Genomic DNA, 26,533 nt, shown 5'->3' with positions numbered 1-26,533 from the left:
CTTGGACACAACTTTTTGCCACGCGTCTCTCATAAGAACGTTCCATATACAGTCTGTTGTTCAGGGCATTAAGGACTCTTACGTTAAAAGAGGATTTCACTATCATTGCGAGAGATAGATGAGTATGCTATCTTTAGAGAGCGGATATAGGTAAGGTAGCCACCCCAGTCTGTTTAGCAAAATATATAGACGGTCATTCCAACCGCGGCGGGAACCGCCGAATGACCGCACCGCGGTCAAAAGACCGCGGCGGTCATTCTGGCTTTCCCGCTGGGCCGGCGGGCGACTGCCAAAAGGCCGCCCGCCGGCCCAGCGGGAAAGACCCAGCAACGATGAAGCCGGCTCCGAATGGAGCCGGCGGAGTAGCTGGGGTGCGACGGGTGCAGTGGCACCCGTCGCGATTTTCAGTGTCTGCAAAGCAGACACTGAAAATCATTATGGGGCCCTGTTAGGGGGCCCATGCACTGCCCATGCCAGCGGCATGGGCAGTGCAGGGGCCCCCACGGGCCCCACGACACCCGTTCCCGCCATCCTGTTCCTGGCGGTAAAAACCGCCAGGAACGGGATGGCGGGAAGGGGGTCGGAATCCCCATGGCATGGAGGATTCCCTGGGCCAGGGGAAAACCGGCGGGAAACCGCCGGTTCCCCTTTTCTGACCGCGGCTTTACCGCTGCGGTCAGAATGGCCCAGGAAGCACCGCCAGCCTGTTGGCGGTGCTTCCGCTGTCCCCGGCCCTGGCGGTCATGGACCGCCATGGTCGGAATGACCCCCATAGTGTCATGTTTTGTTAACCTAGTGTGGCCGAAATTCTCCATTGTATTAAACAGAACCTGCTTGTATAAACATATGAAACTGTAAACAACTAGTCTAGATTGTAACTGTTGAGTTTACTATCCAGTAGTGGCTTTTTAGGGAAGAGGGGAATAATCAAAATGTTCCCCTGTCTCCTACGAAGTGAACGGTTGTAACAAAACCTACTCTGACCACGTTGACACCTCGAGGACGGGTATGTTGATTATTTAATCGTCTCGAGTGAAACCCCCCCCACTTCCCTCCCTACCACACATTTCTGACAAGTTCATCTGCATTTGAGTCTTTTATCGGTGGATGACCCCTTGTTAAAACAACTTGTGGCGACAAACCTAGCCCACCCACTGATCACACTAGACCTTTACACTGAAAGAGCAGAAGACAAGTCGGTAGATGGACTAGAACTCGAGAGTTGTAGTCCACTATCTTATCTTCTTTTGGTTATCATGACAGTTCCGTTTCTCCAGAAAGACTTTCTTCATGGATTATTTAAGTCAACGTTTTCCCCATGTGACCTGTTTCTCGTCGTCGTTGAGTCCTTGTTTATTTCCAGTGCTGTGCCAGGGATGGGGAGAGGGCGATGATACGAGCTGATGTTACTGGACTCGGGGGGATATCCATTATCTAGCAGATTGAATCCCAGATGAGAGGCGCGTTCTCTGCCTGATAAGTGGGACGTTTTATAGTCTTTTTTAAACAGGATACCAAATGGGAAAGTCCGCTTGTAGCTAATGGCGTCGTCTCCGAGTTTGTTTGTAGTGGGGTAAACCAATTGCCTGCTTTCTAATGTTTACGGAGTGACATTACAGAATAATTGCCCGGAAAAATCCCGAAAGGATACACCTCCCCTTCGGCTTGCTTCTCCATTATCTCCTATTTTATATTGAAGTTTTTGAGTTTGGCCAATATGTCTCTGGGGCGTTTGCCTGATGGTGGCCTTCGTGACCCAACTCTAACACATACTTTTTTTGCTGCTTCTTTGACCATGCCCTCTCTGAAAATCCAGCCAAAAATGTAATTTGCAAACTAATGGTTGCTCAAATGATTTTTTAACTCGTGGGGAAAAGGAGATCAAACAAACATTTTATCATACCATACACACATTTCAATAGACCACACTAACAACCGAAATAATGTTTGGTGCATACACATTGCCTCGATCCATTACTTAAGAAATTGCTGTAATAGATCTCAGCTTCTACTAAGACTTTTTTTTATGCTACATCATCCTTGGAATAGTCATTTCGATAGCTCTGTATTCTTACTGGATTACTCCATTGTGGGGACACCCATCTCAAATAAATCAAGCTTTTACTAACAGCCTTCGACACATTTTTGTGCCCATGTATATTCAGTGGTGAAAAAATTACTGGAAGATCAAACCATTCTCGATAGCATGAGGCGGGAGTGTCAGAAGGGTAAAACTTTAGCTCTGTTCGCTTATCAATTTACAGGCCAGGTCCCCCTCTATCTGAAAAATGCTAACAGTAGTCATATTCAGCTGTGAGGAGGAAACTGAGTCGATGTAAAGTTGAAGGTGTGTATGGTTGCTCCAAGAGAGAGGCACTAACAGGCAAGGGGCTTAGATTGGCCTGTAGCAGCCAGATCATGAGAATCACCATGACCATAAATCCCAGCTTTTCCAATCACCGCCCAAAACGTCTAACGGAGCTCAAAGAGTCTGCCGCATGCTGGGCAGCCATCTTAGATGCAATGTTCTATTAGACGTGGGCTACTCTGAATAAAGAAAACAATTAAACTGTGGTACTTTATGACATGATATGCGTTTTTTTCTTTTCCATCCCATTTCTTGTTTTTGTGTGATAATTTCAACTGTACATTTACATTTAGTTTCTTTGTTCTGATCACACATTCAAGGTTTCATCTAATCTGTTGTAGAATAAAATGCTTTTACCAAGAACCTTGTTTTGTATAATCCCAGGGCAGTGCTGAGCCCTAGAGATTGAGCCCAAGTGACTTCACTGGGGAAACCTCGGAAAATACAGATGACGGTTACTTCTTAAGGGAGGTCTCTAACGTGCAATGTCAAACCGAATATACAGTCTAGGAGGGGCAGTTTAAGATGAGGGCTCCATCAAACTGCATTTTCCCCTCTTCCCACTTACCCTTCTTATTCTGTTTCTCTCTTCCATTCTCTCCCTCTGTAAATCTGCCTACTTCAGTCTCCCTCCATTCCTCTAACATTTTTGTGTGTTCCATGCAGGGGAAGGGCGCTCCTGAGAGCAGTGTGATGAAGCAGACTTTCAAAGGGCTGCAGAGACCAAGTCCTACACAGACTGATATACTGGAGCGAGTTGACTGTGGAAAAAAGGTGAATCTGGGGACAAACGTGAGCCAAGAGTGATGACCACACACTTTGACCACTGCTTGCTCCCCCCGATGTCGCCTGGCACAATGGCGATAGGGGAAGCTACCAACAGGGACAGCTTCCCTTCTGGGATTCGGTTACCACTTCCTTTGAGGCTTTCGTAACATTGTAATTCTCAGTTAGGAGGGGCGCTCCTTTCACTCCTCCCTCCTAATTGCAATGAGTTACAAAAGCCCTTTGGGAATCCACGAGGAGTTGCCAAATCATTAAAGGGGTTTGGTACAATTTAGGAATTCTTTTTGCCATGTGCGAATCCTAAGATTTCGTAAATTGCAGGGTTTCTAACTGCAAAATGCTTTAGTACATATTGGGGGTCATTCCAACCCCGGCGGGCGGCGGGTGCCGCCCGCCGGGCGGAGACCGCCAGAAGACCGCACCGCGGTCAAATGACGCGGCGGTCATTCTGACTTTCCCGCTGGGCGGGCGGGCGACCGCCAAAAGGCCGCCGGCCCGCCCAGCGGGAAAGCCCCAGCAACGATGAAGCCGGCTCCGAATGGAGCCGGCGGAGTTGCTGGTGTGCGACGGGTGCAGTGGCACCCGTCGCGATTTTCAGTGTCTGCTTTGCAGACACTGAAAATCTGAATGGGGCCCTGTTAGGGGGCCCCTGCACTGCCCATGCCAGTGGCATGGGCAGTGCAGGGGCCCCCAGGGGCCCCACGACACCCGTTCCCGCAATCCTGTTCCTGGCGGTAAAAACCGCCAGGAACGGGATGGCGGGAAGGGGGTCGGAATCCCCATGGCGGCGCTGCTTGCAGCGCCGCCGTAGAGGATTCTCTGGGGCAGGGGAAAACCGGCGGGAAACCGCCGGTTCCCCTTTTCTGACTGCGGCTTTACCGCCGCGGTCAGAATTGCCCCTGAAGCACCGCCAGCTTGTTGGCGGTGCTTCCTCCGTCCCCGGCCCTGGCGGTCTATGACCGCCAGGGTCGGAATGACCCCCATTATCTTTAAAAAATATAAAACAACAGTTTAGCGGTGATGAGCAGCTGGGATGTAAGCATGGGCTGATGGTTGCCTTTCGACCCAGGGGCTGACGTAGTTGTGTAAAAATGCGCTTTGCCTTCTTCAAATGGCGGGTAAGATATGCACAGCAATGCAAAATGCAAAGGCCGAAGAGCCACTGAACAGAAAAGTAAATCATGCTTCATAGTTCTCCAACATTGACCTTTCCACAGATTTGCAGCTTTGTTTGAATGGGTTAGTATAATTCATTCACACCTTGTGAAGCGCATTCAAAAGATTTGATTAATTTTAAGAAACAGCTAATCCTATTGCTACTAATATTATTGGGTTTAAGACTCGCTAACTCTCCTTGCTGGGATAAGAACAAAATCAATGCAAGGGCTCGATTTTCCTAGAATTACGTTCATGTTTGATTCGCTTACCCACTTGTGTGGTCGGATTTATCCATTCATGAGTGAGGTGGACAACAGCGTCCTGCGGAGATCCCTTAAATTATTCAGAGATCAAAATGTCGACAATATTTTCTCATCTCCAGTCCTGGTTTCCAATAGGACAAGAGGGATTAGTGAGCAAGTTCTCACTAGGTTGATCCTAAGGTGTTTTTTGTTTTAGAAGCCTATGTCTCAGGAACTGTATCTTAGTCAGAGAAGTCCAATCAGGACCAACCAAGACTGGTTCTTTATTATTTGGTCCCCATTTTGACAACACATAACAACATCTCTGCAACCGTTTGGACTGGGAAGATAATTACAACAGTTTTAAGAATTAAGATGACCTCCTCCACCATCTGAGCTGGACACACACTGTGAATTTGCCACCTACCTTCTGGGGCTTAGGAAGGGGGGTACAAGCACCAAATGGGCAAAGGATAGATGGGGGAGGGCCAGGCACACACTTGCATTGACAAGCGAAAAAGCCACTCCTCTACAAATAAGTTCTGCTTGTTCTCTTATGGGCATCCTTAAAGGCTGTGGTTGCATGCCTGTCTCCTTCTTCCCTCGTAGGTCTTCTGCTTCTGCTGCACTGGACAGATCACAATGGCTCCCAGTTTCTTTTAAATCACTTTCTTTAGTGGTCAAAGCCTTCCATCGGAATGGATCCATCTATCAAAAAGATACATTTGCTAGCTGCTACCCCGTCAGATCACTATGTTTTTCTGATGCAAAGATGCTGATTATTTTAAAGTATAAACACGATCGAATTGGAGGTAAAGCCTTCTCAGTCCAAGCCTCTTGGCAATGAAGCAACCTGCCGATCTCCCTTTGCATCATTTACGATTTATTACAGTTTTGTCTATGTCTAACAATTTGGTTTTACACACTATGGGTTCTCTAGGAGCATGTTCAGAGAACATGAAGTCTGTTTTTGAGGAAACCCATTGTGTAATGGTTGTGCTCAATACAAATAATAATAATAATAAATGGGAAGCTAGGTTGGGGCTACCTCATGCCTCCTGAACACTCTCCATCCTTCCAGGTGTCTCTACGAAGGTCTTCCAGTCGATTGGACCTTGTGGAAGTGTAGTCCAGCTCCTTGGCTTGCAGGTATGCTCCTAATCTCTCCATGGGTCAGCATCAAAATGATTCTGCAGGCTATCAAGAGTTATGGTAGCTTGGAGAGAAAAAGGCAACCATGTAGATGGTTGCCTTTCCCTAATTCCAATGTCTTTGCTCCTACACTGGTTTGCAGGCCTCCCTGCAAGTTGAAGCCAATGGACCTCAGTTATGGGGGTTTGGATGGACCTTTACTGGAACTACTGGTCGGCAATATCACGATCACAAGCACCAGTCACCTTATACCCTCAGACATGGGGTACACTTTGGGAGTTCCCGAAACCAGAGGGCCCCAAAATCAGAGTTCAGATGTCAACAAAACCAAACACTACATGGAGACATAACACATCTGGAGGGTTTTTGTCTCCACGAGGGTTAACTTAACATCTCATTTCTTAAAATTGGGGGCTTCAGGTGTCAGACAATGTCACTGTAGCCTAGTCTTTCTGTGTCCAGGTCACCAATCACTAGCCAACTAAGAAGGTGGAACTTAAGTTGGTTTAATAGATTCAGGTGTGTGAATGTCAAATGTCCCAACTAAAAAAGTAGTGGGTCGCACAGTGAATTGGTGGGATGACAGAGATTTGGGATAGAGTGTTCCCATGTGGTCAATAATGATTTGTATTAGGTGGGCCTCAGGGGCTGATGTAGAATTTGGCAGTCAGGTATTACATTGCAACTGCAATGGTGAACCCTGTTTGCCAAAGTCAAGGTCCGGCCATCTGATGTTGAGTTGAGCACAATGCAAGTTTTATGCTGATAGAGTAAAAATTGCTCAATCTGTGTAAGACTTCCTCTGAAGGCCCAACCGAGCAGTGGCTATCAGAGGTAAGCTATTCGATCTTCTCCTCTATTTAGAGTGGACGGTCAGATGGCTTTTTTTTTTTAGTGTCAGTCACAGCCAGGTATATCTTGGTGGTAAGGGTCAGGGAGACAACATCGGAAAAGACTCCCATAATGTAGAGGGTCATTCGTTTTTTTTGGGAGTTTGTTTTTGGAAAAAAAAACTGGAAAGGTTTGAGAGCAGATCCTTCCGTCAAACTTTTCCTATATTGACAGAGACCCCCATGACAGTGCTTCCTGCTAATGTATAGAAATTTCTGCAGGGCTGGCGGACATTTCTAAGTTTGGTGGGTGGAGTAAAGGCAGGGTGGCAGATGTAAAGTTCTCTGCCACGTTGTCTGCCATTACTCTGCCTGTCAACCTTTAAATCAGGCCCTCTGTCTAGTGTTGCACAGAGGGCAAAAATCATGGTTTTGAATGTCACCACAAGCGATTGCTAATGGATAGACTATTTTTGGGTTGTTCAATTGCCAGTAGTAGGCCAGGGGCCTCTTTCCAAGCATACCACTGCCAATGTTCGTGAATTCCCCAAAATAGTAAATTTGCATCCATTCAACGAGTATGTCTATGGGTGCATATTTGCTACTTTTTCAGTACAACAGTCGCTATTTAAGTTCCTAATCCAAAAAATGAACAGGTTAAAACCTCTTAATGAAACCAAGACAATGAAAAAAAACACTGCACAGACATAGGACACCCGGCCCGGCAGAGTCGCTTTAAAGCATGGACAAAGTGGGCTCCTCACTCAGGCCACCAGTGAGACATACTAATGACTGCTGACAATGATGGGCAGTATAGTCCAGTCGGGTTGATAGGGCATAATGTCCCTAACAGGTGGGATCAATGGCCATGTGGAAGAATAATGGAGTGAGTGGGAAAAGCGGTTACATTATTGTCACAATATCTTTCTTCACAGGAGCAAACTGGATTCAGCGAGAACAATAAAATGTACGTGGCTTCTGCTACCGCCCCTAACCACCCTGAACCGTACCTGACTAGCTACAACCTTCGGTGAGTTTGCACACCCCAACCTGAGTAGCTCAACTTCAGGTGAGAGCACTTACCCAAAAAAGACCTCTAACCACTTGTAAAGAATGCATTCAAACTGCTGGTTGGGGGAACCATCATCCAGCTACAATCTGAAATGAGTCCTCTTATGCCTAGGCCAGCTGCAACCTGTTATGAGTCAGAATATTGACAGGTCACAAACCGTGACAAGGATATAGAGGGCCAAAATACTGAAGGGTAAATGCACACAGGGACATATGTATTTACTATTCTTAACTCCACATCTACGTATCTTGCAGATATATATCACTAAGGTATGTACATTGGGAGTTAGGTATGGAAAATCTGTACAAACTTACTTTACATGTCGATATTTTAAGTTTGATACTCCTGACCGAAATCCATTCCAAGAACATGAAATGACTATGACTCATGGTGATTTCAGAGAAACCCTGACTTGATTAATGTAACCTTGGATGATCTACGTCTTGCTTGACTGGTTAAAATAAAACTTGTAGTGAATTTGCCCTGACTAGACGGACTACAACCTTCCATGACTGAACACCAACTTCAGTATTTAAAACCTGCGGTGACTCAACTTTCCTCACTCTGCTATGAATCTACTTGACCCCTGTCAATTATATTCTGCTGTGAGTTAATTTATCAAGGGACAGACCTGATTTTACTACATCTAGAATTCAGACAAGAGCTCACAGATCCCAAAAGCTCCTAGGTGGGTACACGATTAAGTCTAAATCGATGGTGTCTCTTCATGACTCTGATTTGTGACTTGGGGTGCAAGTATAGAAATGTGTTGATATAAAGAACTGTGTATGCAGATGTTAAATGCACACCATGACTCTGGACTTCACTTCAATTGGATATGGTGGGACGGACATGTGGTGGTATCCAGAGGTCTGTGTAAAGATCCCTTTTCCTTGTAACTTTTATCCTACAGATTCCATGACCGGACACCTCTGGGTCTGGACAGGGAGGGATGGACACGTGGAGGAATCCAGAAGATACAGCCCAGCAGCTTTTCTGCCAATAATGTCTCCCGCAAGCTGGGGACCTGTGCCAATTCTACAGAGACGTTGCGGCAGCTTCACCCTCACGTGGCTAGGTACTGTCTCAAAAAGGCGCGCACTGTATTTTATATGTCTCACTACACATCCATTTATTCATTATGCATGCTTGAGTTTTTATGACAACATGTTGGTATCTTTGGAACCTACCCTTTAACATAAAGTAGGCTGCCTTAAAGGACAAGGGTCGCCACGCTTGACCTGCTTTCTAATTCTAATTTCTTGGGTAAAGCTGAAATTGTAAAATAAGAGTTTTTGATTTTTAGACCAATCAAAGATTTCCATTTTGACTTTTTTCCGGGCTCGTGTGGGCGATAGTTACCCGATAGAACTTTGAATTGGCTTCCCAAGGCTTCCAGCACTGGCCAGCTGCAGATAGCTGTCAGCTACTCTCTGCAGCAGGGGGTGCAGCGCCCTCTACCTAACTCTAGGATCATTTATACTTGCCGAAGCAGACCAGGTACACCGAGTGCTAGATTCACTGTAACTTTAATGCAGTCGTACAATGCTGTGGAGTCAGGAGCTTTGAGACGCCACAAAATTGACACTGTTTTAATTAGAATAATCTGTGCTCACTGGGCCATCCTAATTTAAATAGAGTCCTTACATTCTGGGATTCCTTCAGCTAATTGTCCAGAAACTCTGTAAGATGCATTTGTTTCGTTTGTTCCAGCTCCAAACAAATATCTAGTAGTTCGAACACGTGGATGCTCTACTGCATAACAAACCTACGAGGTATTAATTAGTTCGATGGCATCTGTCGCTGTAGATACACATGGTATGCATGAGCTCGCCATCTGGTGTTGGGTCGGAGTGTTACAAGTTGTTTTTCTTCGAAGAAGTGTTTTCGAGTCACGGGACCGAGTGACTCCACCTTCTGTGCTCATTGCGCATGGGCGTCGACTCCATCTTCGATTGTTTTCTTTCCGCCATCGGGTTCGGACGTGTTCATGTCGCTCCGAGTTTCGGAACGGAAAGATAGCTGAAGACGGAAGATTTTCGACGGTATCGTTGCGATCCGGTTAGAGATAGACACATACGACGACGCGTTGAACATCGAAGCGCTTCGGTGCCCTTCGGGGTAGATTTCGGCACCCCGTCGGGGCCTAGTCGGCCCGACCGCGTGGAGGACAACGCCGATGGATCGGACCCCGTTTCGATTCTGCCCCGAATGCCACAACAAATATCCTTATACGGACCTGCACTCGGTCTGTAATCTGTGCCTGTCACCCGAGCACAGTGAAGAATCCTGCGAGGCCTGTCGGGCGTTCCGGTCCCGAAAAACTCTGCGCGACCGTCGAGCGAGAAGACTGCAGATGGCGTCCACGCCAAAAGAGCGTCGACAGTTCGAGACAGAAGAAGAACAGGAGGAATCCTTTTCCATCCAGGATTCAGACTCCGACGAGCTACACTCTACAAGAACTGTGAGTAAGACGTCGAGATCAAACCTTAAAAAAGGAAAGAAGGCCCAGGGGACGCCACTGCCAACCGGCCATGGCTCCACCCAAATTCTCGGTGACCAACAATCGGCACCGAAAAAGGCCCATTCAGTGTCGAGATCGTCCGACTTCGGTCGAGACACCGGCACGCAGCCTCCTCGGGACCGAGAGAGTGCTAAACAGAAGCATCGACACCGAGAGTTCGGTGTCGACACCGATCGACGCCGAGACAGTGGCGCCGAAGACCATAGAGGCCAAGAATTTTCGGCACAGAAAAAGAGGAAGGTTACCTCGGAGCCGAAAAAACAATCGACAGGGCTTTCGGAGCCGAAAAAAGCGACATCAGACCCTGTTTCTGGCTCCTATACCGAAGAGCATTCTATGTCTTCTCAACTGAAGAAACATAGATTTGAACAAGAACTGCAATCCACTGACGTGGATCACACGCAAAAGCGTATCTTTATTCAGCAGGGGACTGGGAAGATCAGTACCCTTCCACCTGTCAAACGAAAGAGAACGCTTCAGTTTACTCCTCAGCAAGAAACAACACAAAAGGTAACACCTCCTCCCTCGCCTCCACCTGTAACTCCGGCTTCGCCAACTTACACCCCGTCACATTCGCCAGCTCACACCGCCATGAGCCACGACGACCAAGATCAGGATGCGTGGGACTTGTACGACGCACCAGTGTCTGATAACAGCCCAGACACATACCCAACTAGGCCATCACCACCGGAAGACAGCACAGCCTACTCACAAGTGGTGGCTAGAGCAGCTCTATTCCATAATGTGGAACTACACTCGGAACAAGTAGAGGATGATTTTTTATTTAACACCCTCTCCTCAACCCACAGCTCCTACCAAAGCCTGCCGATGCTCCCAGGCATGCTACGCCATGCAAAGGACATTTTCAAGGAGCCAGTTAAAAGTAGGGCAGTGACGCCTAGGGTGGACAAAAAGTATAAGGCGCCTCCTACGGACCCTGTCTTCATCACCTCTCAGCTGCCACCAGACTCTGTGGTGGTAGGGGCTGCCAGAAAACGGGCAAACTCACACACTTCTGGGGATGCACCTCCCCCAGATAAAGAAAGTAGGAAGTTCGATGCAGCCGGGAAGAGGGTTGCTGTCCAAGCAGCAAACCAGTGGCGCATCGCAAATTCACAAGCGCTGCTAGCGCGATACGACAGAGCCCACTGGGATGAGATGCAGCATCTCATTGAACATCTCCCAAAAGATCTGCAAAAAAGAGCAAAACAGGTTGTTGAGGAGGGTCAAAACATTTCCAACAATCAAATACGCTCCTCCATGGATGCAGCAGACACGGCCGCAAGAACCATTAATACGTCGGTTACCATCCGTAGGCACGCATGGCTCAGAACGTCTGGATTCAAGCCAGAAATTCAGCAGGCAGTGCTTAACATGCCAGTAAACGAGAAACTTCTGTTCGGTCCGGAGGTCGACACAGCTATAGAAAAGCTCAAGAAGGACACTGACACTGCCAAGGCCATGGGCGCACTCTACTCCCCGCAGAGCAGAGGATCTTATAACACCTTCCGCAAAACACCTTTTAGAGGAGGGTTTCGGGGTCAGGCCACACAAGCTAGCACCTCACAGTCCGCACCGCCCACCTACCAGGGACAGTACAGGGGAGGTTTTCGGGGCCAGTATAGAGGGGGGCAATTTCCTAGGAATAGAGGAAGATTTCAAAGCCCCAAAAACACTACCAACAAGCAGTGACTCACACGTCACTCACCCCTCCCACACAACACCAGTGGGGGGGAGGATACATCAATATTACGAAGCATGGGACAAAATAACTACAGATACATGGGTCCTAGCAATTATCCAACATGGTTATTGCATAGAATTCATGCAATTCCCTCCAGACATACCACCAAAATCACAAAATTTATCAAAATACCATTCACAACTTCTAGAGATAGAAGTTCAAGCACTACTGCAAAAAAATGCAATAGAATTAGTACCAAGCACACAAATAAACACAGGAGTTTATTCACTGTACTTCTTGATACCAAAAAAGGACGAAACACTGAGACCAATTCTAGACCTCAGGGTAGTAAACACATTCATCAAATCAGACCATTTTCACATGGTCACACTACAAGAAGTGTTACCATTGCTCAGAAAACACGACTACATGACAACCCTAGACCTCAAGGACGCATATTTCCATATACCAATCCATCAATCACACAGGAAATATCTAAGGTTTGTATTCAAAGGAATACATTACCAATTCAAAGTATTGCCTTTTGGTTTAACAACCGCTCCAAGAGTATTCACAAAGTGCCTAGCAGTAGTCGCTGCACACATCAGAAGGCAGCAAATACATGTGTTCCCGTATCTAGACGACTGGCTAATCAAAACCAGTTCGCTCACACAATGCTCAAACCACACAAATCAAGTCATACAAACCCTCTACAATTTAGGGTTCACCGTCAACTTTGCAAAATCAAACATTCTGCCAAGCAAAGTACAGCAATATCTAGGAGCCATAATAGACACAACAAAAGGAGTAGCAACGCCAACTCCACAAAGGATCCACAATTTCAACAGGGTCATTCAACACATGTCTCCAAACCAAACAATACAAGCAAGAACAATACTACAGCTCCTAGGCATGATGTCCTCATGCATAGCCATTGTCCCAAACGCAAGACTGCACATGAGGCCCTTACAACAGTGCCTAGCCTCACAGTGGTCTCAAGCACAGGGTCACCTTCTAGATCTGGTGTTGCTAGACCGCCAAACTTACCTATCGCTTCTATGGTGGAACAGTATAAATTTAAACATAGGGCGGCCTTTCCAAGACCCAGTGCCACAGTACGTAATAACAACAGATGCTTCCATGACAGGGTGGGGAGCACATCTCAATCAACACAACATAAGAGGACAATGGAACATACATCAAACAAAACTGCATATAAATCATCTAGAATTATTAGCAGTTTTTCAAGCACTAAAAGCTTTCCAACCAATCATAACCCACAAATACATCCTTGTCAAAACAGACAACATGACAACGATGTATTATCTAAACAAACAAGGAGGAACACATTCAACGCAGTTAAGCTTGTTAGCTCAAAAAATATGGAAGTGGGCTATCCACCATCAAATTGGTCTAATAGCACAGTTTATTCCGGGGATCCAGAATCAGCTGGCAGACAATCTCTCTCGAGATCACCAGCAAGTCCACGAATGGGAAATCCACCCACAAATTCTGAACACCTACTTCACACTCTGGGGAACACCACAAATAGACTTATTTGCAACAAAAGAGAACGCAAAATGCCAAAACTTCGCGTCCAGATACCCACACAAGCAATCCCAAGGCAATGCCCTATGGATGAACTGGTCAGGAATATTTGCTTACGCTTTTCCTCCTCTCCCTCTCCTTCCTTACCTAGTAAACAAATTGAGTCAAAACAAACTCAAACTCATTTTAATAGCACCAACGTGGGCAAGACAACCCTGGTACACAACACTGCTAGATCTGTCTGTAGTACCACACATCAAACTGCCCAACAAACCAGATCTGTTAACGCAACACAACCAACAGATCAGACACCCGGACCCAGCATAGCTGAATCTAGCAATCTGGCTCCTGAAATCCTAGAATTCGGACACTTACAACTTAGCCAAGAGTGTATGGAAGTCATAAAGCAGGCCAGAAGGCCATCCACTAGACACTGCTACGCAAGTAAGTGGAAAAGATTTGTTTGGTACTGCCATCATAATCAGATACAACCACTAGAGGCAACTCCAAAACATATAGTAAATTACTTGCTCCATTTACAAAAAGCAAAGCTAGCCTTCTCTTCTATTAAAATACACCTTGCAGCAATATCTGCATACCTGCAAACTACATATTCAACTTCCTTGTATAGGATACCAGTTATCAAAGCATTCATAGAAGGGCTTAAAAGAATTATACCACCAAGAACACCACCTGTTCCTTCATGGAACCTAAACGTGGTTCTAACAAGACTCATGGGCCCACCCTTCGAACCCATGCACTCTTGCGGAATACAATTCCTCACCTGGAAAGTTGCCTTTCTCATCGCCATTACATCTCTAAGAAGAGTAAGTGAAATTCAAGCGTTCACAACACAAGAGCCTTTTATACAAATACATAAAAATAAGGTCGTCCTACGACCTAATCCAAAATTTTTACCAAAAGTTATTTCTCCATTCCATCTAAATCAAACGGTAGAATTACCAGTATTCTTCCCACAGCCAGATTCTGTGGCTGAAAGAGCACTACATACATTAGATGTCAAAAGAGCATTAATGTACTACATTGACAGAACGAAGAACATCAGAAAAACTAAACAGCTATTTATTGCATTCCAAAAACCTCATGCAGGTAACCCAATATCAAAACAAGGTATAGCCAGATGGATAGTTAAATGCATCCAAATCTGCTACCTTAAAGCAAAAAGACAACTGCCCATTACTCCCAGGGCACATTCAACAAGGAAAAAAGGTGCTTCAATGGCCTTTTTAGGAAACATCCCAATGCAAGAAATATGTAAGGCAGCCACTTGGTCTACGCCTCACACATTCACCAAACACTACTGTATAGATGTGCTATCCGCACAACAAGCTACAGTAGGTCAAGCTGTATTAAGAACTCTATTTCAGACAACTTCTACTCCTACAGGCTAAACCACCGCTTATGGGGAACTAACTGCTTACTAGTCTATGCATACCATGTGTATCTACAGCGACAGATGCCATCGAACTGAAAATGTCACTTACCCAGTGTACATCTGTTCGTGGCATCAGTCGCTGAGATTCACATGGACCCACCCACCTCCCCGGAAGCCTGTAGCAGTTCAGAAGTTACCTTCAATTTTGTACATTTGTATATATATTACTTAATCCTTTAATAGGTACATACTTACATTTTTCATTGCGCGGGCACTATTACTATAGTACAACTCCTACCTCACCCTCTGCGGGGAAAACAATCGAAGATGGAGTCGACGCCCATGCGCAATGAGCACAGAAGGTGGAGTCACTCGGTCCCGTGACTCGAAAACACTTCTTCGAAGAAAAACAACTTGTAACACTCCGACCCAACACCAGATGGCGAGCTCATGCATACCATGTGAATCTCAGCGACTGATGCCACGAACAGATGTACACTGGGTAAGTGACATTTTCATTGTGCAACCGGAGCTGCAAGTAACTTTTGCATACTCATTCTAGAGGACGTGTGTGGGGGAGAGAATGAGTGAACACGTTTTTTTAAGCTGTCGAAACAGAGCAGTATCAGGACTGGGTTTGTGACATGGTTCCAGGGCCAGGCTCAGCACCATCACCCCCTTCTCTGTCCTCCTTGTCAGTCATTACCATTTGCACCCCGCCTTGGCCTCAGGCAGGTTGCTACAGGATCCCGAAACCCTCCTTTTACTTTCTGTTGTTTTGTACTATTAATCCAGAGGCTCAAACCTGCCTGAATAACTTCCTTTGGGAAGTAGAAATTGATTGATCGAGAGAAGAACTTCCCGGTTCTCCTGTCTTAGAAAAGATGTCACCCATTTTCCGAGTTAAGACTATTGATTTAATAATGTAATTTCAGCACTTTGCACTAACAACTATGTAAAGATTGTAACTGGCTTGGTCCAGCAGACGTGTAAGTTCTATAAAGTGGCAAACTCTCATACCGTCTTGCTGTAGCAGCTGGGGGAGTGCCCTAACTAAGTGCATAACAAATTGCTCATGAGTCTCATGAGAAATGTGTTTATTTCTCCTCATTTCTTCCTCTTTGCTCCTGAGGATGGTTTGTGAGCAAGAAACTGCCCCTTCCTGCACAAAATCAACCCTGCCTACAATGCACCCTTGCACCATGACACAAGGGTGCCTGCATCGGTGTGAGGCAGTCAAAAGTGGGCCAGTGCTATGAAAGGACAGGAATGCGCTATATAATGTTAAATACGGTGCATACCTAGCTTGGTGGATTGCCCTGCATGCAAAAATTATAAATATGGGCCTAGATGTGGTATACAGCATGGACTTTAGTAACACTATAGGTCCAAGGTACAACAATTTCTAGCTTACCATTCATAATCCTTGATAGGGAATTATCTCTCATATGACTCTGAATCTGGCGTAAGACTGGCACTATCTTAGCTTACTGGTGATGGCAGAGTAGTTATCTTGTAACAAGAATCTAGAAGTTGAGAGTTCATGTGTCTCATCCTCCTTTTTGAGCCTCAAAAGACTCTGAGAAGCCTACCCTTGGGGCTTAAATTTAACAAAATGGTGAAGGGGGCAGGTGGCCTCCTTCTCTGAGCCTCCAAAGGTCCAGGAAACCCACCACCGGGGCTGAAATTTAACAAAATGAAGATGGGGCCACGTAGCTTCCTTGCCAGAGGGAGGGGGGTGCACACTAATGGCCCTGGGGACCCCATCCCCCAGGCTAGCTCACAAGCTACGTCCCAGGGAGCCCACCCCTGGGACATAGTGGTTCCCTGCCCGCACCAGTACAGGCTATGTTTGTTCTAGCTAGGCTGGAGCATTTTCATTGTTCCCACCAAGCAGGAGCAAACACAAAGTCTGCTCCCAGCGGATGGAGCAGCTTTGAAAATGCTCCTGCCTGCTGGGAAAATATTTATGATCTGTTTCCCTGCCTGCACTGATGTGAGGAGGTAAACAGATCAAAAGATTGCTTCCACCTGGAGGGAGCAGCATTAGTAGTTGCTCCCTGAGGGTGGGAGCAATGCAGGCTCCTGCTGCATGCAGGGAGTTGGTTGGGGGCTGGAGGGCTCCCTCTGTGGCCCAACAACCATATGGTGGGTGTCCTGGGTGGACACCAGGGCAGGCAAATACCTTTTAAAAATCTGGGCCCTGTGAGATGGGGTCCCAGGGGCTGATAGCAGGTTGGGGAGGGGGGCTGCATAGCCTCCTCCCAACTATAAGTAATCTTTGTCCCAGTGGTGCTCTCCCTGGGGCCTTTAGAGGCTATGCAAGGTCCGTGTGGCCCCCCTCTCCATTTTGCTACATTGCAGCTCTGTGGGTGGACTACCTGGGGCCTTTTGAGGATCTGGGAGGGGAGGAGGCATGCAGAGCTCTTCCCCATTTAAACAAATTATGGCCCTGGGGTTGGGTTACCCGGGGCCTCTTAATGCTCGGGAAGGGGGCCAAGCAGTTCCCCTTCTCACATAAACTAAATGATGAAGGGCAGGGGGATGGAACAAGGCCCATAATAGGTTCAGGCCCATGCAGCCCCCCTCCCCTTGCCATGGGGATGGGGTACCCAGGGCTGAAAGCCGTGATCAGTGTGGGGCTGGCTGCCTTTGTGGCCAACTCCCCACAGCGCACGGCCAAATGCCATGCACAGCATGAGGTAAGCTGCATGTGGAGGTTTGGCTGCAGGGTGTGGCTGCAGGCCAGGTCTATTGGTCAACCCCCGCCATGCATGACTGAAGGCCCTGCACAGTGTGGGGTTAACTGCTTTTAAAAGGGTTGGCCACAGGCTGTGTTGCTAACCCCCACTTCGCATGGGCAAAAGCTATGCACAGCGTGGAGTTAGCTGCATGTGGGGGGGTCGGCCACAGGGCCTGCCCGTTAAAAAAACATAGAAACTCACTGAAAAGAACAAAGATTAAAGTAAGGTTATAGTTAGGTGTGATAAACATCTGTCAGTGACAACATTAATATTTTGAACTATTGAAACTGAAAAGGTTTACCGGTTATAGTTAGTAGAGCTAGTTATAACTTTCACCCCCCACATACACTGCTTATGACAAGTTTATAACTGCACACACATGCTGCAATGACAGGCTTGTGACATGTTTGAAAGGGCTACTTAAGGGACTGGCGCAATCAGTGAGGAAGGCCAATTAGTGCACGTAATTTACAGGCCCTGGGTAAATGTAGTACCACTTTACTGGGGGCTCATAAGTAAATAAATATGCCTATTGAGGATAAGCCAATGTTACTATGTTTAAGGAGGGAGCACATGCACTTTAGCACTGCTTAGCAGACGTAAAGTGCACAGAGTCCTAAGGCCAGCAAAAATGAGATCAACAAAAATGGAAGAGGAAGGCAAGACATTTGGGGGAACACCAACCTAAGGCTGACAGTTCTAATAACATGTATATATATATATAGTAAGAAAGAGGGGAGATGTAGGGTTCTATGTAGAAATAACAATTGAAATGTGGATGACAATAGAGAAACAGACAGAGTTAATCAGTTATGTAATTTTGTCAACACTGTCTTTTATTAAGAAGGGTTGATACGCAGGATCAGTGGAAGGAAAAGTAGACTCAGAAACTCCATCACAAAAATATCCACCAAAGGCACTCACTTTATCTTTTCAAAGTTTTAGATTTATTCATTAAAAATAATTAATGCATCAGTAGTGATGTGACTAGCAAAATTAGAACCAGTCACCAATAAAGTAGTATGCTCAGGCCACACAAATTTGCCTACAATTTTCTATAGGCAGCCAAATCAATAAAGCATAGTCAATTCATTAAACTGAGCAACATAATGACAACCCGACAAAAGTTTGTAAGCAAGTGTGCTTGTGAGTGCCTCCTTGTCATTCAATTTGAGATTTCTTATATGGTTTTGAATATTTTGAACAATACGAACAATTCATGTATACAGAACTAAAAATATTTGTGACACATTTAAAACATATTATTCTGATGGATACAACTACCTGTGGATTCCTCACCTAATGAATACTCCCATGGCGCCAGCATTCGACGGAAATCTTCTTACTAGTCTCTGCACGTCGACGAGGACGTCACTCTAGCCCACGCGACGCCGTCTGACGTCATACAGGCAATAAGAGGTCCTCGCTGACGTGCCGATGACAGTTCCCTTTTTTCCGTGCATTCGAAACGGTTATCTTCGAGGGAGCTACTGTTACCTTCGTGGTTACAGTGTATTGTCTGCTGCGTAGTCTTCTCTGCGGTAATAATGTCTCAGAGGAAGTCGGATTTCAAGCCCTGTCGAGAGTGTGGGGGCAAGATGTCAGTTACAGATCCTCACTCGACTGTCTATGGTGTCTGAGCTCCGACCACGACGTCTCGACTTGCGATTCATGTCAACACATGAATCCGAAGGCCCTCAAGGAGCGTGAGGCCAAGTTATTCATGGCAAAGTCAAAGAAGAAGGAGAAACATCATAAGAAGTCTTCTTCGCCAAGGTCTCACCGGCGTCATCGAGACTCCCGGCGCCGTAGAGACTCACGACGTCATTCCAGCAAGGAGTCTCGTTCGAGGTCACCTTCGGCTCGGCGTTGGAGGACTTGGGAGGTCAGCCCCACGGTCACGCCGCATCCATCGACGCCGTTGCCCTCTCCGGCGTCACCGACTTCGCCTGGTCAGGCGTCGGTGATTGAGGTGGTGCAGCCTCTTGTGTTTTCTCCGGCGTCGCAGACGTCGAGGCCGGCGTCGGGGTCGCCCTCGATCCAGGCACCCCAGTATCCGGCTTTTCCCACTCCTGGAGCCGATAGTACCGCGTTTCTTAATGCGATGTATACCATCTTTCAGCAGATGGCTCCAGGAGCTGCTCCGGCTGGTCCTTCGGGGCCCTTGGCCTTTTCGTTGGGTGATCCTGCGCCTCTTCGGCCGGCACCCTTTATGCCCTTTCTCCCTTTTGGGAATGTGGGCTCGGCGCCGGTGCCGGCGTCGGTGGCCGCTCCGGTGGCTTCGGATGTTTCGGCCCCGGAGGTTGCCCTTCCGTCGAAGTCAGGATTTTGCCCTGTGACTCCGGGTGGTCCATCGGCTCCAAGACCTCGTCCTCCGGCTCCTACCTCGGCGCCGAAGCTGCCTGTGGCGCCGGACGCGGCGTCAGATGCTTCTGGAGATCGGCGCCGTTCTTCGACGTCGGCGGAGGCCATGTCGACTCCGCGTATCGAGGAGAGACTTCATTCGAGGAGGCGTGCTCTCCGTCTTTTAGAAGAGCAGGAGTACCAGCGAGTCTTAGAGGAGGGAGAGATTGAGGACTCTGGAGACGGACTACATGGTCTGGATACAGCCAGTGGGCTGGACACTTCCCCTGAGTGGGACCTTTCATCTCCAGGGGAATATACCGAGGAGGCTGCTTCCTTTCATGCTGTGGTGAGGAAGGCAGCGAGCTTTTTGGACCTGCCTTTGCCGGTGGCAGAGGCGAAGCAGAATTTGCTGACAGAGGTATTGCATCCGGCCTCTGCTGCAGCTGAGCCTCTCTTGCCATTTAATGAGGCTTTGCTGGATCCGGTGTTGGAGGTGTGGAAGAAGCCGGTGTCTTCCTCGGCCGTTCATAGGGCTGTGGCCAGGAGGTATCGAGCTGCACCATCTGACCCTGGCTTTCTCTCTAGACACCCTACGCCGGAGAGCTTGGTGGTGCAAGCCTCCTGTTCCTCAAAGTCAGCGCCTGGTTCCTTCCCGACGGTGCCTGGAGACAGAGACTCCAAGAAACTGGATGCGCAGTCCAAGAAAATATTTTCGTCATGCAGTTTGGCGTTGAAGGCCACCAACGCAACGTGCATTCTGGGGAGGTACATCCATGCTCTGATGGATGATATTTCGTCTTCATTTACGGAGCTCCCCCAGGGTCTCTTGGATGTGGTCTCGGACGCCCAGGCTGCCGCGACCCAGATTATCCAGTCTGGGCTGGACACGACCGACTCGGTGGCCAGGGCGATGGGCACGGCTGTGGTGGCAAGAAGACAGGCCTGGCTCCGAAACTCAGGGTTTTCTGCGGATGTGCAGTCGACCCTGCTGGACCTCCCGTTTGATGGGGACAGACTGTTTGGAGCCAAGGCAGATTCGGCCTTGGAACGATTTAAGGAGAGCAGAGCCACAGCCAAATCGTTAGGACTGCAAGCTCCTTCTTCCTCTGCCTCTTCTAGATTTTTCAGGAGGTTTCGGGGATTTGGGCGTGGCTCTTCTTCCTCTTCCTTTCGGGGGAGGTTCCAGCAACCCGCCTCTTCCCTCCCCTATAGGTCATTTAGAGGGAGGGGGAGGGGTGGGGCCCGTACCAGAGGAGCCTCTCAACAGCACTCTGCCTCTTCCTCGTCCTCTGGATGGGTGCAGCAGGGGAAGCAGCCTTAGGCTTCCACCGTTTCCCACTCACTCCTCTCCTGTAGGGGGAAGATTACAGCATTTTCTCCACAAGTGGAAGTCTATCACAACGGACACTTGGGTTCTCGGCATTGTGGGGAAAGGCTACGCCCTTCCCTTTCGGGAGTTCCCGCCCCTCATCCCGCCCCGCCCATCTTATTGTTCAGAAGAACACCTCCTGTTGCTAGAACAGGAGGTTCAAGTCCTCCTTTCAAAGGGCGCGGTAGAGTTGGTCCCAGAGCAGGAAAAGGGTCGAGGTTGTTACTCAAGATACTTCCTGATTCCCAAAAAGGATGGTCAGTTGAGACCAATCCTGGATCTGAGGATCTTGAATTGGTTCCTCAAACAGGAAAAGTTCAAGATGCTGACCCTAGCACAGGTGCTTTTGGCGTTGAACAAGGAAGATTGGATGGTGTCTGTCGACTTGCAGGATGCTTACTTTCATATCCCGATACTCAAGTCGCACAGGAAGTATCTCCGGTTTGTGGTAGGGTCGCAGCACTATCAGTTTGCGATCCTCCCGTTTGGTCTTACTTCAGCACCTCGAGTCTTCACAAAGGTGATGTCAGTGGTTGCGGCGGAGCTCAGAAGGAAGGGGATAGCAGTATTCCCTTACTTGGACGACTGGTTGATCAAAGCCAAGTCCCCGGAGCTTGTGTCGCATCATCTGCAGTCAACAACCCAGTTGTTGTTCGACCTGGGCTTTTCGGTGAACGTGCCCAAATCTCACCTGGAGCCCTCTCAGCGCCTCCTGTTCATAGGGGCAGTACTGGATACAACATTGAGTCAAGCCTTTCCTCCGCCTCAGCGGATTCAAGATATTCAGGAATTGGTTCCAATGTTTCGAAATGGAGCGGTAGTTCCAGTCCTCAAGGTCCTTCGTCTGCTCGGTCTGTTCGCCTCCTGCATTCTGTTGGTCACGCATGCTCGCTGGCACATGAGGGCTCTTCAGTGGTGCCTCCGAAGGCAGTGGTCTCAACACAAGGGAGATTTAGAAGGTACTGTCAAGATCTCCAGAGATGCTGCTGTGGAATTGAAGTGGTGGATTGCGGGCAACAATCTTTCACAGGGAAAGCCATTCGCGCAGTCGCCACCAGTGGCCACGGTCATAACGGATGCTTCCACCCTAGGATGGGGAGCTCATCTGGGGGATCTGGAGATCAAAGGGCTTTGGTCTCCGGAGGAACAGGTGTTTCATATCAATCTGTTGGAGTTACAGGCTGTACGTCTGGCTCTCAAGGCCTTCCTCCCATCCCTTCGTGGTCAGTCGGTACAGGTCCTGACGGACAATACTACCACGATGTGGTACATAAACAAACAGGGAGGAGTAGGGTCGTACCTTCTCTGCAGAGAAGCTCTTCGGCTATGGTCCTGGGCAAAGGACCATCAGATTTGCTTGGTGGCAAATCATCTGGCCGGGGTCTTGAATGTACGTGCGGACAGTCTCAGTCGCCAATTCTCGGCAGACCACGAGTGGCGTCTCCATCCAGATCAGGTCTGTCTAATCTTCCAGATATGGGGGTTTCCTCGGATAGATCTGTTTGCCACTCTAGAGAACGCGCATTGCCCGGTATTCTGCAGCCTCCAGTATCCGATGCAGGGAGCGTTGGGGGACGCGTTTCAGATAACCTGGTGCGACCAGTTGCTTTACGCGTTTCCCCCCATACCCTTGATTCCTCGAGTGTTGAGGAAAATTCGCCAAGACCGGGCCCAAGTCATCTTAATAGCTCCGGATTGGCCAAGGAGGGTATGGTACTCCGACCTTCTCCAACTCTCACTGTGCCCTCCGCTCCGTCTCCCTCTCAGGGCAGACCTCCTCTCGCAGTCGCAGGGGCAGGTTTTACACCCCAACCTCCAGAGTCTGCACCTACATGCTTGGAGATTGAACGGGGCAACCTGAGTTCCTTCTCTCTCCCGCCTGATGTAGTGGATGTTATCTTAGCGGCCAGGCGACACTCCACTAAATCTATCTACGCTAATAGGTGGTCTAAATTTGTTATGTGGTGTGGAGAGAGACAGATTGATCCCTTACATGCTCATCTGTCACATGTTTTGTCTTTTGCACTGTCTCTAGCGCAGAAAGGTTGTGCAGTGGCTACCATTAAGGGTTATTTGTCGGCCTTGTCAGCCTTCATTTGTCTTCCAGACCAACCATCGTTATTTAAATCCCCTATTGTTCTCAGATTCTTGAAAGGTCTTCTGAATCAATATCCTCCAAAACCATTCGTTATGCCTCAATGGGATTGGTCCTTGGTCCTGACTTTCCTTATGGGGTCCCCTTTTGAGCCTATGCATTCTTGCCCCTTGAGGTATTTGGTTATTAAAACAGTATTCCTGGTAGCTATAACATCTGCAAGGAGAGTGAGTGAGTTGCAGGCCTTATCGGTTAAACCCCCTTATATAACGTTTTATGGGGATAAGGTGGTGTTGAGGACCAAGGCTGCTTTCCTTCCGAAGGTTGTTTCACCCTTCCATTTGGCTCAGACAATCACTTTGTCCACGTTTTATCCTCCGCCTCATCCTTCAAAGGAGGAAGAAAGACTACATCGCCTGGACCCAAAAAGGGCGTTGAGCTTCTATATTGACAGAATGAAGGATATCAGGCTGGAGGATCAGCTGTTTGTCGGATACGTGGGCAAGAGGAGAGGAAAGGCAGTCCACAAGAGAACACTCTCCAGGTGGGTTGTTCTTTGCATTAAAATCTGTTACTCTTTGGCAAAGAAGGATCCGCCTGAGGGCATTAGAGCTCACTCCACCAGAGCTAAGTCGGCCTCTTCGGCCTTGGCCAGGGGTGTTCCTGTGGTCGACATCTGCAAGGCCGCAACTTGGTCGTCCCTTCACACTTTTGTGAAACATTACTGTTTGGACTCTGAGGTCAGAAGGGACGGTCATTTTGCACGGTCAGTGCTGCAGGATTTCTTGGTTTGACCATTTAGGCACCCACCGCCGGGCGTGGTACTGCTTTGGGACTCTATTCATTAGGTGAGGAATCCACAGGTAGTTGTATCCATCAGAAGAACGAGTTACTTACCTTCGGTAACGATTTTTCTGGTGGATACATTAGCTACCTGTGGATTCCTCACGGTCCCACCCGCCTCCCCGTTGCCTTTTTGGTCTCTCCAAGCAATCCTTGAGTGTGCTCCTTTTGGTCTTCAAAGTTGCAATACATTTTGCATATATGATATTTGTATATATGTGTATATTTATATATAAATCTATATATATTGTGTATATACATGATTCGTATGTATAAATATATTTATTTGTTTAAAAAAAAAAAAAAAAAAGAAGGTTATATTAAATCTACAGCTATTTTATTGCAATGTTGTGTGATTTACAATATTAAGAGAATTTGCTTTGCTCTTTCATTACATTGGGTTATTATTATTCTCATGCACGTAAAAAATGTTGGTACTGTCATCGGCACGTCGGCGAGGACCTCTTATTGCCTGTATGACGTCAGACGGCGTCGCGTGGGCTAGAGTGACGTCCTCGTCGACGTGCAGAGACTAGTAAGAAGATTTCCGTCGAATGCTGGCGCCATGGGAGTATTCATTAGGTGAGGAATCCACAGGTAGCTAATGTATCCACCAGAAAAATCGTTACCGAAGGTAAGTAACTCGTTCTTCTGTCAGCAATGGGAGCACTAAGGTTACATGAAAATTAAAACATTTTCCATTGTTTCTGCATGGACATGTGCATCTTTCTAAAACACAAATACACTACACTATGATTTTCTGTGTGGGCATTGGTCACATTCACTTAACTTTCCACCAGAATGAAAATAACAACTTTGAAATATATTGTTCGATGGCATCTGTCGCTGTAGATACACATGGTATGCATGAGCTCGCCATCTGGTGTTGGGTCGGAGTGTTACAAGTTGTTTTTCTTCGAAGAAGTGTTTTCGAGTCACGGGACCGAGTGACTCCACCTTCTGTGCTCATTGCGCATGGGCGTCGACTCCATCTTCGATTGTTTTCTTTCCGCCATCGGGTTCGGACGTGTTCCTGTCGCTCCGAGTTTCGGAACGGAAAGTTAGCTGAAGACGGAAGATTTTCGACGGTATCGTTGCGATCCGGTTAGAGATAGACACATACGACGACGCGTTCAACATCGAAGCGCCTCGGTGCCCTTCGGGGTAGATTTCGGCACCCCGTCGGGGCCTAGTCGGCCCGACCGCGTGGAGGACAACGCCGATGGATCGGACCCCGTTTCGATTCTGCCCCGAATGCCACAACAAATATCCTTATACGGACCTACACTCGGTCTGTAATCTGTGCCTGTCACCCGAGCACAGCGAAGAATCCTGTGAGGCCTGTCGGGCGTTCCGGTCCCGAAAAACTCTGCGCGACCGTCGAGCGAGAAGACTCCAGATGGCGTCCACGCCAAAAGAGCGTCCACAGTTCGAGACAGAAGAGGAACAGGAGGAATCCTTTTCCATCCAGGATTCAGACTCCGACGAGCTACACTCTACAAGAACTGTGAGTAAGACGTCGAGATCAAACCTTAAAAAAGGAAAGAAGGCCCAGGGGACGCCACTGCCAACCGGCCATGGCTCCACCCAAATTCTCGGTGACCAACAATCGGCACCGAAAAAGGCCCATTCAGTGTCGAGATCGTCCGACTTCGGTCGAGACACCGGCACGCAGCCTCCTCGGGACCGAGAGAGTGCTAAACAGAAGCATCGACACCGAGAGTTCGGTGTCGACACCGATCGACGCCGAGACAGTGGCGCCGAAGACCATAGAGGCCAAGAATTTTCGGCACAGAAAAAGAGGAAGGTTACCTCGGAGCCGAAAAAACAATCGACAGGGCTTTCGGAGCCGAAAAAAGCGACATCAGACCCTGTTTCTGGCTCCTATACCGAAGAGCATTCTATGTCTTCTCAAATGAAGAAACATAGATTTGAACAAGAACTGCAATCCACTGACGTGGATCACACGCAAAAGCGTATCTTTATTCAGCAGGGGACTGGGAAGATCAGTACCCTCCCACCTGTCAAACGAAAGAGAACGCTTCAGTTTACTCCTCAGCAACAAACAACACAAAAGGTAACACCTCCTCCCTCGCCTCCACCTGTAACTCCGGCTTCGCCAACTTACACCCCGTCACATTCGCCAGCTCACACCGCCATGAGCCACGACGACCAAGATCAGGATGCGTGGGACTTGTACGACGCACCAGTGTCTGATAACAGCCCAGACACATACCCAACTAGGCCATCACCACCGGAAGACAGCACAGCCTACTCGCAAGTGGTGGCTAGAGCAGCTCTATTCCATAATGTGGAACTACACTCGGAACAAGTAGAGGATGATTTTTTATTTAACACCCTCTCCTCAACCCACAG

The 26,533-nt window shown here is 47.9% G+C and overlaps 1 protein-coding gene across 4 annotated transcripts in view; it reads left to right on the top strand.

The window, feature by feature from the left end:
* The window catches only part of SAXO4 (stabilizer of axonemal microtubules 4), a 194,745-nt gene that overhangs the window by 137,145 nt on the left and 31,067 nt on the right, over positions 1-26,533 (top strand). For all 4 annotated transcript variants that reach the window (XM_069223248.1, XM_069223250.1, XM_069223249.1 and 1 more), the window contains 3 exons: positions 3,035-3,142; positions 7,472-7,566; positions 8,522-8,686. In XM_069223248.1, coding sequence (XP_069079349.1) covers positions 3,035-3,142; positions 7,472-7,566; positions 8,522-8,686 — 368 coding nt within the window. The remainder of the gene's footprint in view (positions 1-3,034; positions 3,143-7,471; positions 7,567-8,521; positions 8,687-26,533) is intronic.

The sequence above is a fragment of the Pleurodeles waltl genome, chromosome 3_1 (genome assembly GCF_031143425.1).
Source record: "Pleurodeles waltl isolate 20211129_DDA chromosome 3_1, aPleWal1.hap1.20221129, whole genome shotgun sequence".
Taxonomy (NCBI): domain Eukaryota; kingdom Metazoa; phylum Chordata; class Amphibia; order Caudata; family Salamandridae; genus Pleurodeles; species Pleurodeles waltl.
The sequence above is the reverse complement of the archived record's forward strand: the minus strand, read 5'-3'. Positions and strand labels throughout refer to the sequence as shown.